The sequence below is a fragment of the Mobula hypostoma genome, chromosome 6 (assembly GCF_963921235.1).
Source record: "Mobula hypostoma chromosome 6, sMobHyp1.1, whole genome shotgun sequence".
NCBI lineage: Eukaryota > Metazoa > Chordata > Chondrichthyes > Myliobatiformes > Myliobatidae > Mobula > Mobula hypostoma.
The window spans coordinates 147,616,169-147,629,073 of record NC_086102.1 but is presented as its reverse complement, the minus strand read 5'-3'; the positions used below and the strand labels follow the sequence as shown (position 1 = coordinate 147,629,073).

The following is a 12,905-nucleotide window of genomic DNA, read 5'->3' as shown; positions in this document are numbered from 1 at the left end:
CGGGATCAATAAAGTAGGACTATGACTATGACTATCCAAATCATTGACATATAACATAAAAAGAAGTGGTCCCAGCACCGACCCCTACAGAACACCATGTCACTAGCAGCTAGCCCGACCTCTTTATTCCCATGCTTTGCCTCCTGCCAGTCAGCCAATCTTCTGTCCAGTAATACCAGTAATATCTTATTTAGCAGCTTCATATGCAGCACCTTGTCAAATGCCTTCTGAAAATCCAAGTAAACAACATCCACTGACTGTCCTTTGTCTATTCTGCTGGTTATTTCTTCAAAGAGTTCCAACAGATTTGTCAGGCAAGATTTCCCCTAAAGTAAACCATGCTGACTTTGGCCTATTTTATCATGTGCTTTCAAGTACCCTGAAACCTCATCCTTAATAATGGACTCCAACATCTTTCCAACCAGTGAATTCAGGCTAACTGGCCTATAATTTATTTTCTTCTGCCTCTCCCTTCTTAAAGAATGGAGTAACATTTGCAAACTTCCAGTCCTTGGAACCATTCCAGAATCTATTGATTCTTGAAAGATCATTACTAATGCCTCCACAATCTCTTCAGCTACCTCTTTTAGAACCTTGAGGTGTCATCCATCTGGCCCAGTTGATTTATCTACCTTCAAATATTTCAGCTTCCCAAGCACCTTCTTAGTCATAGCAACTACACTCACTTCTGTCCAGACATTCTCCAATTCCCGGCATGCTGCTAGTGTCTTCCACGTTGAAGAATGACGCAAAACACTCATTAAGTTCATCCACCATTTCTTTGTTCCCTATTACTATCTTGCCAGCATCATTTTCCAGCGATCTGATATCCACTCTTGCCTCTTTTTTTCACTCTTTAAATATCTGAATAAACTTTTGATATCCTCTTTTATACTATTAGCTCGCTTACCTTCATATTTCACTTTTCTCTCTTACGGCTTTTTAAGCTGCTTCTGTTGGTTTACCAATCATCTAACTTCCCACTAATGTTTGCTATTGGATAAGCCTTCGCTTTTCCTTTTATGCTGTGTTTGACTTCTCTTGTCAGCCATGGTCACACCTCATCCTCCCTTTAGAATACTTCGTCATCTTTTGGATACATCTATCCTGGGCCTTATGAATTTCTCCCAGAAACTTCCAATCAACAGGCTAGTTCCTCCCTCATGTCTCTGTAATACCCTTTACTCTACTATAATACTGATACATCTGACTTTATCATCTCCCTCTCAAACTGCAGGGTGAATTCCTATTGTGACCACTGCCTCTTAAGGGTTCCTTTACCTTAGTCTCCCTAATCAAATCTAGTTCATAATCGAGACAACACACATCAAAGTTGCTGGTAAACGCAGCAGGCCAGGCAGCATCTCTAGGAAGAAATACAGTCGACGTTTCAGGCCGAGACCCTTCATCAGGACTAACTGAAGGAAGAGTTAGTAAGAGATTTGAAAATGGGAGGGGGAGGAGGAGATTCAAAATGATAGGAGAAGACAGGAGGGGGAGGGATGGAGCCAAGAGCTGGAGAGGTGATTGGCAAAAGGGATATGAGAGGATCATGGAACAGGAGACCCAGGGAGAAGGAAAAGGGGGAGGGGGGGAGACCCAGAGGATGGGCAAGGGGTATAGTCAGAGGGACAGAGGGAGAAAAAGGAGAGTGAAAGAAAGAATGTGTGTGTAAAAATAAATGACAGATGGAGTACGAGGGGGTCTCGGCCCGAAACGTCGACTGTACCTCTTCCTAGAGATGCTGCCTGGCCTGCTGCGTTCACCAGCAACTTTGATGTGTGTTGCTTGAATTTCCAGCATCTGCAGAATTCCTGTTGTTTGCGTTCATAATCTAGAATTGTCTTTCCCCTGGAGCAGGGATTCCCAACCTTTTTTTATGTCATGGATCCCTACCATTAACTGAGGGGTCTGTGGACCTCAGGTTGGGAACCCCTGCACTGGAGAACTCAACTGCCTCGGCAGCATCATTTTCCAATGACCTGACATCCACTCAAAGGCATTTGACAAATTCCCCCTTTTGGGATTGATCATCAACCTGATTTTGCATATTGAAATCCTTCACAACATTACCCTTTTTTGATTGCCTTTTCCATTTCCCATTTTAATTTATATCCCACATCCTGGCTACTGTTCAGAAGCCTGAATGTTAACTCCTATCAGACTCTTTACCTCTGTGGTTTCTTAACTCTACCCACAAGGATTCTACATCCTCCGATACCATATCACCTCTTTCTATGATATTGATTTCAATTTTTAACCAACAGAGCCACCCTACCCCCTCTGCCTAACTGCCTCTCCTTTCAATGCAATCTGTGTCCTTAAATGTTAAGCTCCCAACTATGATCTTCTTTCAGCCACGACTCAGTGATGCCCACAATGCCAATCTCTAGCTGCATTAGGATGTCATCTGTCTTATTCTGTACACTGTGTACATTCAAATATAACACCTTCAGCCCTGTACTCATCACCTTTTCAAATTTGCCCCCATATTACACTTCAACTCATTCTAGTTACTGCAATTTTGCCCCATCATCTGCCCATCCTTCCTCACAGTCTCACTACACACTGCATCTATAACAACTGCCCCATCACTCCCGTTCACATTCCCTACCAAATTAGTTTAAACCCTCTCCAGCAGCTCTAGCAAACCTGCCCTCAAGGACATTGGTCTCTCTTGGGTTCAGTTGTAACCCATCCTTTTTGTGCAGGTGTCATCTTCTCCAGAAGAGATACCTATGATCCAGAAATCTGAAACCCTGCCCTCTGCACCGGTTCCTCAACTATTCATTCACCTGTACTATCATCCTATTCCTGGCCGGACTAGCACATTGCATTGGCAGAAATCCAAACACGACTACGTTGGATGTCCCGCTATTCAGCCTCTTCCCTAATTCCCTATACTCACTGCACAGAACTTCTTTCCCTTTCTACCTACAACATTGGGCCAATGTGCACCACAATCTCTGGCTGCTCACCCTTCCTCGAGAAGATTCTGCAGCCAATAAGACCTCCTTGATCCAAAAAGATCTACAAGAACATTAAGAAATAGAAACAACTCACTCAGTCTTTTGTGCTTGCTCTGCTATATTAAAAATTATACCTCTTCTTTTACCATGATTCATTTTATATCCATAGAAATTATTGACTTCTCTTTCAAATATCACACAGAGACTGATCCTCTTGGGGAGAGAATCCCAAATACTCACAATTCCCAAGTTAACCAATTTCCCCCATGATCAATAAAGTATGACTATGACTAAGAAAAAGATATTTGCAGCTCACACCTAAATGGCTAACCCTTTACTCAAGACTGTGACCCCAAGTTCTAGACACCACAAGCCAGAGCAAATGCCATCTCTGAATTCTATCAAGCCCTTGAAAAATCTTGTATGCTTCAATAAAATGACCTCTCACTCTTGAAAACTAAAGAGAATAAGGGGCCAGAATGCTTAAGGTCTCTCATCTCCTTCCCAGGAATCAATCTGAAGAATCTTCAATACACTCTCTCTGTCACAAGTACATCCGCCTGAGGTAGAAAGATCAGACCTGCACATAATATTCCAGGTGCTGTCTCACTGTAACCCTGTATAGTTGCAGGGAACTTCATTGTATTCAATTCCTCTTGCAATAAAGTAGGATTCCTTGTTCTGATCCACAAGAGGATAATCAGGAGTGACTTGCCCTTATTTGTCTTCCATTCACCTCTCTTTTGATGGGAAAAAATATTTGTACACAACAGGAGCAAGGAAAACACGGGTTATTCATGATTGTAAACACAAAACTATCACACAAATAACCTGATTTTGAACACCGGGTACTCAGGCTCAAACACTGTCCCAGACTTAGTTTTCAAAACAAACACTGATTTTCAAACACCTGAGAAAAATATTTTCTCCTATTTAAAGATACAAATTAAATATATTGATTCAACTTAAAATTGACACTTGATAGGCAAAACACAAAAAAGAATGTTAAACAGGATTTAAAGAACTATAAACAGTTTCCTAATATAAACCAATTCATATTCTTATGCAAGATAATCTGTTCCCCAATATCCAAATAACATTGCACCACATTACTGTAATTTCAGTGATGGTCTACACTTATAATTGAGACATTTTTTTGACCACAATAAAGGACAGTCAAATCAGAAATGTAGGTCTTTACCTCACCAGCACTGTGGCTGCGCTGCCTTTGTAAGTGTTGCCGATGAACTAATGCAATTGAGGGCCTGGCAGTCTGAAGAGGAAGCCTTGGATCTATGAAAGTAGTGCTGCGAGAATTGTGATCAACAAAAAAGGGCTGGAAAAGGACACATAAAATCAGGGGCTTGCGACTGCATACTACTGTGTACTGTTCCAAATTAGTCACTTAAAGATGTGAAAACAAAAACTTCTTTGATAATGAAAGTGCACCTTTAAATATGACTGACCAATATCAGGTGTCTAAACAAACTTTGTCCATTATTCCCTGTTCACTAAAGCCAAATATTTATCTCATCTACAAAATAGTTCTGAGATTAGAAACAAATGCAGCATATTTATACAATATGGTTACTATGTAGCGGTTAATTTAAAATTCTGTGTGGTCTCACCTTGTCAAATGTCCAATATTTGATATAGCAACAGAAGGTAACTGACTGTTTTCATTAACATGAGACTCATGACAACTGACAGGTTAGCCAGCTAGTTATAAAATCAAATTGCCTTCTTCCACTTCGCAAACTGAGCTGCATAAATTTTAACTAAACCCACACATCTTCTGCTGCACAAGGATACCTCAGCAATCAAATAATAATAATTTTAGAATGGGTGGTGGGGGGGGGGTGTGTCCAGCCACCCGTTTTTGGACAGACAAGTCTTATGAAAGGAATGCTTGGTAGCATAATGACAGCTCACAAATTTCTTCAGATTATTCAGGTGGATTGAGCGATGGTAGGCATGACCCAGTTTACCCTCTTTCCTCCACTACTTTGAGCTTGATTCTGTCTTAAAGTAAGTCACAGTCATACAGAATGGAAACAAACCCTTCAGCCCATCTGATCCATGACAACTAAGATTCCCATCTAAGTTAGATATGGACCATGTCTTTCGAAAACTTTCCTATCTATGTGCTAGTCCAAGTACCTTTTAAATACTGTTAATTACCTTTCTCAACCACTTCCACTGGCAGTTCGTTCCATATACTTACCACCCTCTGGGTGAAACCCCTCAGGTTCCTAATAAATCTCCTCTCTCTCACCTTAAATTATCCCTCCTACATCTTGATTCACCAACTCTGAAGAAAATTCTGTGCATATTAATGAGACCATGTGCAAAAGGACTGTGTTTTATGATAATAAGATTGTATTATTGCTAGGACCAGCAGATTCAGAAGACATGCTGACCTTTCCTTTTGTAAAGATCCAGCCTTTTTAACATTGCTGAACAAAACAAGCCTGACCTATCTCATGAGAAACTAATCTCTTGATTGTCAAGAGAAAAATGAAGGAATCACCCCCAAGATTTCTAATCAGAGCATGAATTTAAGAGTAAAATGTATCAATTCTAAAAACTCAATTGAAACGCTATGAAATCATTTCTCTGCTGTGCACGAATCTGGCGGACTAAAGTTACTGATTTGATATATACTTGAGTCTAAAATGGAATCTTTCATGAAAATTTTGTGAAAACTTGAGCTTGGTCCAAAAGTTTCACTAAGTGATGTAGTCACCAGACATTGCAATCAAGTTCATGAGATGGGCACTCTCTTCCATGCTACTCACCTTCCCCTGATGGTCATGCTTCATCTCCCAGCCTCGCGGAAGCTCCAGCTGTTTGTTAGCAAATAAGTTCAGGAATGCCACCAGGTCTCGATTGTGCTGATAGCGCTCAAAGTTATGGGCATCTCGCCTTACTTTGGTGATCATGTGTTTCAAGCATGTGTTGGTCGAAAACATTCGATAGGCACGCTGATAAGAAATAAAGTTAAAGGAAATGATGACTGACATATGTAAAATGTTATATATAGCTCAGGCACTTTCAAATAGTGCCAATATTTGCAAAGAGATCCTTTTAAAATGATCGCATTTGACAACTTCCCATTGCCCAGGTATAACTAAAACTGTGATATTCCATGAACAACTTGATTAGCCATGCCTTTGTTTAATGCCTTTCAATCCTGAGGTTATTTATTTATTGAGATAAAGCACAGAATAGGACCTTTCGAGTCACGCCGCCCAGCAATCCCACAATTTAATCCTAGCCTAATCACGGGACAATATATAGTGACCAATTAACCCACCAACCAGCACATCTTTGGACTGTGTGTGGAAACTGGAGCATCCGGAGGAAACCCACCTGGTCACAGGGAGAACGTATAAACTTACAGGTAGTGGCAGGAATTGAAACTAGGTCGCTTGCACTGTTAGGTGTTGTGCTTCTAAGCATCTCACATTTTAAAAATATAAACAATAGAGCATGAACCTGGCAAACTTCATTCTCTCTGAGATAAAAACTCCCCAATTTTACATCATGTTGCTACTTTAGTGCTCAAGTTCTTTAAAATGGTTATTAAATCAGATTAAGATAAATCAATGTTTCATAAGCCTCTCATAAATTTCCTGTTTGCAATGAAAATAAGTTCAATACTTTGAGCATCACCTGAAAATCTACAATGTTTTGATTCAGTCATTCATGTGGTTTTTACCCAAACCCTTTCCAATTCAACCAACCCATCTTAAAGTATGATTCACAGGATAGTTGGATTATGATCAGGTACAGACACTCACAAGAAGTTTCTTTGAAATAAAGTAATTGCACCTTTTCCTTCCCAACTGTTACATCCATCTAATGGATTTATTCTGCATTTGCTGCAGTAAAGTGCATGTTATATTTTCCCATGCAATTTCTCTATTACTTGCTGCAAATATTTCTCATGACATTAAACAGCACGGAAGCAGTCCCTTTGGACCAATTAATCCACGCTGACACAGGTACCTACCTGAGCTAGTCCTATTTTCCTGCAGTTAGCCTATATCCTACCAAACCCTTCCTATCCACATATCTGTCTAAAATGTCCTTTAAACATCGTGTCCACCTCTACCATTTCCTCAGGTGCTCATGCCATATACCCGCCATCCCATCCCCTGCGTGTAAAACTTGACTCCCCACGCACCCCCCCCCGGTCCATTTAAATTGTTCCCCTTTCACCTCAAACCTCTGTCCTCTACAAGGTCATCCCTCAGCTTCCATCACCCCAGGGACAACAGCCCCTGCCTATCCAGCCTCTCCTTATAACTCAAGTCCTCCAAACCCGGCAACATCCCAGTGAAGATTTCTGCACCTTTTCCAGCTTGACATCCTTCCGGAGACCAGAAATATGCAATATTCTTCAAATGCAATCTCCCAATGGCTTGTACAGCCATAACATCAAGTCCCATCTCCTCTGTGGCCTGAAAAATGAAGGTAAGCAGGCCATGTGCCTTCTTCACCACTCTGCCACTTTCAGGGAACAACAAACTTGTACCTTGAGATCTCCCTCTTCTTCAGCAATGTCCAGGGCCCTTCCATTTACTGTACAAGTCCTGCCCTGAACTTCCCAAAATACAACACCTCGCACCTGTCAGAGCTAAACTCCATCTGCCCACTTTCCTAGTTGATCCAAGTCACTATAAAGCCTTAGACAACTTTCTTCACCATCCGCTATACCACCAATTTTGGCGTCATCTGCAGAATTATTAACCAAGCCACCTACATTCTCATCCAAATCATTAATATGGATGATAAATAATAGGGGTCCAGCACCAATCCCTATGGCACACCACTGGTCACAAGCCGGCAATCTGATAAACAACTCTCCAGTACTACTCTCTGCCACTCCATGTGTTCCAAATACCACCAGTAATCCAGACACACATGAAGTGGATACTTGGTTTACTTTTTACATTGACTTTCATATGGCTAGATCGCCAAGTCTACACCGCATAGTAAGTGGTAATGAGAGAGGATACATCAACACAATAATTGTCACCACCACGTGGCCTTTCCCATATCTCCAATTTCCAGTGTTTTGTACATATCATTGTAGCAAATTAAATACATCTTTATTACCTCTTCTTTGACAGATGTTCTGATGTAACTGATGGCCACGTTCAGTTTACGCTATTTAAAAACTTTATGATACAAACCCATCTTTAATTCATTTTAATTTTATCGTTTTTAATCCTCAATTTAATACATAATATCTATTGTTTTCCAAGCTCTGGTGGGGATAAGGTGGGTAAGTAATATTGTTAACCTAACCTTTTCTGAAAGCATAAATGTTCACTATCTTAGTATGCGTGGTAACTTCTGGTTGCATAGATGGGCTAACTCAGGGGTCCCCGACCTTTTTTGCACTGCAGACCAGCCGACCGGTGGGGGGGGGGGGGGGGCTGGTGTTCAAGTAGGGTTAAACTCACCTCAACGTGTGTTTTACAGTTAGGGTTGCCAACTTTCTCACTCCCAAATAAGGGACAAAAGTAGCAGTCAAATCCCGGGACACTTTAACTCAAGAAAGACTACCATGACCATGAATCCTTTGCACGGGCACCTGTGTGCGTATGTGCATACGTGCCAATTTTTTTTTCCTTTTCTTCTCCCCCCCGACCCCAGAAATCGCTTTTGTCTTCATCTTCCCAACTATACTGTACATACATTATTTCTACTTTATATAGGCTGTGTATTTATCATATCATTCCTGCTTTTACTATATGTTAGTGTTATTTATTTTCGGTTTTATGTGTTATTTGGTATGATTTGTTAGGTTATTTTTTGGGTCTGGGAACGCTCAAAAATTCTTCCCATATAAACTAATGGTAATTGCTTCTTCACTTCACGCCATTTCGGCACGGAAGGTTTCATAGGAACACTCTACCTTAGTGGGGGAAATACCGGACAAACCAATTTACAGAATGTCCCGGCAAATACAGGACAGTTGGCAACCCTATGTTCAAGTGCAACAGTGCGTGACAGGGAATGAGGAAAGGTGCAGCTGACTCATATCATTTCCTCGTGGCCCGGTAGCGCATGCTTTGCGGCCTGGTACTGGTCCGCGGCCTGGTGGTTGGGGACCACTGGGCTAACTTAATAAAAAAAAAAGGGCTAAACAAGCATGCATGCCATTTGTGCCTAAAATTCAGGATAAAATTAATTCTTCCAAAATGCTCTCATCTCGGGCTCAAAATGACCGCGCACAGCACATTGTAGTGCAGCTTGGGTCAGCAGGAGTTCCCCATGCTCTCAGAGTAATCAGGATACTCAGCTGAATAAAAGAACAGGATCATTTGCTTACAGGATTGGAATGGAGCACTGTGAAGAATTCCGGGCTGGTGAAAAATTTGACAGGAGGAGACTGCAGAAGCAAATTCATCCTGGTGCGGGTCGCAGAGTGAGAAAATGTAGGTTCTCTCCTGAAATCTGTCAAGACAAAGTAACCGTCATGTCGATGATTACCTCCATTTGGCATGCTTATCATGAATAATCACGGCTCGGAGAAATGAAGTTTATTGACATCTCACTGAGTGATGGCCAATACACACCATTTTATACCACACAATATTAAATGTTATTTTGTTAACTGTTTGCAATGTAACTTTAGATAGTGCTTTACAACAACAATTTATTGATACAGCTCTTTAAAGCACTGAGGCACCTGAGGCTTTTTGGGGCAGGAATATTTGGCATTGAGCCACATTAATAGACTTTTTACCCCAAAAAATTGCAGCTACAGAAATAAAGAATGCTGAAGAGTTCAACAGGACAGGCAGCATCAGAGAGGAGAGAAACTTAGTAGATATTTCAGTCTCTGATTGATTACCCATTATCAGTCATCTCCAAAGCCCATACTCAAGCAACGGTCTTCACAAAATCCCATTCTAACCAAGAAACTTCCTCTCCAAACACCATTATTCTCCACACCCCATCTCCTGTACCACCCACTCCTTCCCTTGTTTACCCACCCCCCCCACCAACAATCCATTTCCATTAAATTTGTTTCATGGTTTCGAGTCTCCATAATGCCACAGAAAAGCCCTGCACATTGCACACGCATACTATGAAATATTGGAGTCTTTGGACTTCACAATCAACTTGCATAGGCTACGGCACAGTATTGCTTTAACAAACATTTTGACATGCAACACAATTTCCAAGCCATCATCTTCATTTTATCTTTGGAGCTAGTACTACAATACAGTTTTATAGAGGAATTTTAAATGATTTTAAAAATAGATTTCTTTCTTTTAAAGTAATAAGATCATAAGACATAGGAACAAAATGATCGAGTCTGCTCCACCCACCGTTATCAGGCTGATCTATTTTCTGTTTCAGCCCCAATCTCCCGTATTCTCCCCGTATCCCTTCATGCCCTGACCAATCAAGAAGCTATCAATCTCTGCCTTAAATATACAGTCAAACTCGGCCTCCACCGCTGCCTGTGGCAAAGAATTCCACAGATCCACCACTCTGTGGCTAAAGAAATTCTTCCTCATCTCTGTTCTAAAAGGACACCCCTCTGCTCTGAGGCTGTGTTGTGTCCTCTGGTCTTAGACTCTCCAACCATAGGAAACATCCTTTCCACATCCACTCTATGACAACCTTTCACCATTCGAAAGGTTTCAATGAGGTCACCCCTCATTCTTCTGAATTCCAGTGATTAAAGGCCCAGAGCTATCAAACGCTCTTCATCCGACAAGCCATTCAAACCTGGAATCATTTTTGTGAACCTCCTTTGAACCCTCTCCAGTTTCAGCACATCTTTTCTAAGATAAGGGGCCCAAAACTGCTCATAATACTCCAAGTGAGGCTTCACCAGTGCTTTATAAAGTCTCAATATTACGTCCTTGCTTTTTTATTCCAGTCCTCTTGAAATGAATAATAACATTACATTTGCCTTCCTCACCACAGACTCAACCTGAAAATTAACCTTTAGGGCATCCTGCACAAGCACTCCCAAGTCCCTTTGTAGATCAGTTTTTTGTGTTTTCTCTCCATTTAGAAAATAATCAACCCTTTCATTTCTTCTACCAAAGAGCATGTCCATACACTTCTCACACTGGATTCCATCTGCAACTTCTTTGCCTATTCTCCTAATGTGTCTAAGTGCTTCTGTAACCTCTCTATTTCCTCAAAACCACCTGTCCCCCACCTACCTTCATATTGTCTGCAAACTTCACAAGAAAGTCATCAATTCCATCATCAAAATCATTAACATATAACGTAAAAGCAATCAGTCACAACACAGACACCTGTGGAACACCACTCGTCACCAGCAGCCAACCAGAAAAAGGCTCCACTCTTTGCCTCCTGTCCAATCAGCCACTGCACTATCCATGCTAGAATCTTCCCTGTAATACCATAGGGCTCATACCTTAGTAAGCAGCCTCATATGTGTCACCATGTCAAAGGGCTTCTGTAATCCAAATACACAACATCAACAAATGCTCCTTTGTCTATCCGGCTTGTAATTTGTGCAAAGACACATTATCAACAGTCACACACAGTAAGCACACACAAGATCAAAATCACGTAATAAGAGTCCCGAGGCCCAACTCCACATCCCCCCCCCTGCAACGCCGCAGCTTGGTGCTTGATGCATAGAAGTCAACAGATGCTCTCACCCCGCCTCTCTCTTCTGCCCTTTCTTCTGCCTTTCTCCCTTCTGGAAGAGTGGAGTGACATATGTAATTTTCCAGTCTTCCAGAACCATTTCAGAATCTAGTGATTCTTGAAAGATCATTACTACTGCCAGATGTGAGAGTACAGAGGAACATCTGCAAAACTTCTGAAATGCCCGCTTCGCTGCCACTGCTACTGCGTGGTAACCGGAATCTCCGGAGCAGAAGGCCCCGAAATCCTCGGCTTTGTGTGTTTCAGCGGCTGGGGCAAGGTTGAAGGCGCTCGGCAGAGGATGGCACTCGGGAGGCTGTATCGGAGCGGCTGGTCGGAGGCTCGAAGTTCTCGGACGGACGGACTCAGTGTCGGCTGGTTCCAAGGCATCGGCAAGTTGACGGTGCCTGGAGGTTTACAGCAGGGAGTTTTTCCCTTTTGCTGCCTGCTATCAGGGACTCAGGAGTTGATCGACTCGGGACTTTGAGACTATTTTTACCGCGCCCATGGTTTGTTCTTCATCAAATTATAGTATTGTTTTGCACTGCTGTAACTATATGTTATAATTATGTGGTTTTGTCAGTGATAGTCTTTGGTTTGTCCTGTTTTCTGTGACATCACTCCGGAAAAACATTGTATCATTTCTTAATGCATGTATGCATTTCTAAATGACAATAAAAGAGGACTGAGTGTTCCACAATCTCCTTAGCCATCTGTTTCAGAACCCTTGGGTGTACACCATCTAGTCCAGGTGACTTATCTACTCCCAGACCTTTCAGTTTCTCAACAGCCTTCTCCCTAGCAATGGTAACTTCACACAATTCTTGACCCCTGACACCTGGAACTTACACCATACTGCTAGTGTCTTCCACAGTGAAGTCTGATGCAAAATACTTATTCAATTCACCCTCCATTTCATTGTCCCCCATTGCTACCTCTCCAGCATCATTTTCCTGTAGTCCGATATCCACTCTCACCTCTCTTTTACACTTTATGTATCTGAAGAAACTTTTGGTATCTTCTTTAATATTATTGACTAGCTTACTTTTGTATTCCATCTTTACCTTATTAATGACTTTTTCAGTTGCCTTTTGTTGGTATTTGAAAGCTTCCCAATCCTCTAGCTTCCCATTAATTTTTGCTGTACTTTATGCCCTCTCTTCGGTTTTTACGGTGGCTTTGACTTCTCGTTAGCCATGGGGTGTGTCGTCATGCCTTTAGAATACTTCTTGGTATGTATATATCCTGTGTCTTGTGAAGTCCTTCCAGAAATTC

The 12,905-nt window shown here is 41.6% G+C and overlaps 1 protein-coding gene across 7 annotated transcripts in view; it reads right to left on the bottom strand.

Annotated features, from left to right (window-relative positions):
- The window catches only part of hecw2b (HECT, C2 and WW domain containing E3 ubiquitin protein ligase 2b), a 377,012-nt gene that overhangs the window by 129,648 nt on the left and 234,459 nt on the right, over window positions 1–12,905 (bottom strand). For all 7 annotated transcript variants that reach the window (XM_063051950.1, XM_063051951.1, XM_063051956.1 and 4 more), the window contains 3 exons: window positions 9,316–9,440; window positions 5,768–5,953; window positions 4,171–4,305 (listed from right to left, as the gene is read on the bottom strand). In XM_063051950.1, the coding sequence (XP_062908020.1) occupies window positions 4,171–4,305; window positions 5,768–5,953; window positions 9,316–9,440 (446 nt within the window). The remainder of the gene's footprint in view (window positions 1–4,170; window positions 4,306–5,767; window positions 5,954–9,315; window positions 9,441–12,905) is intronic.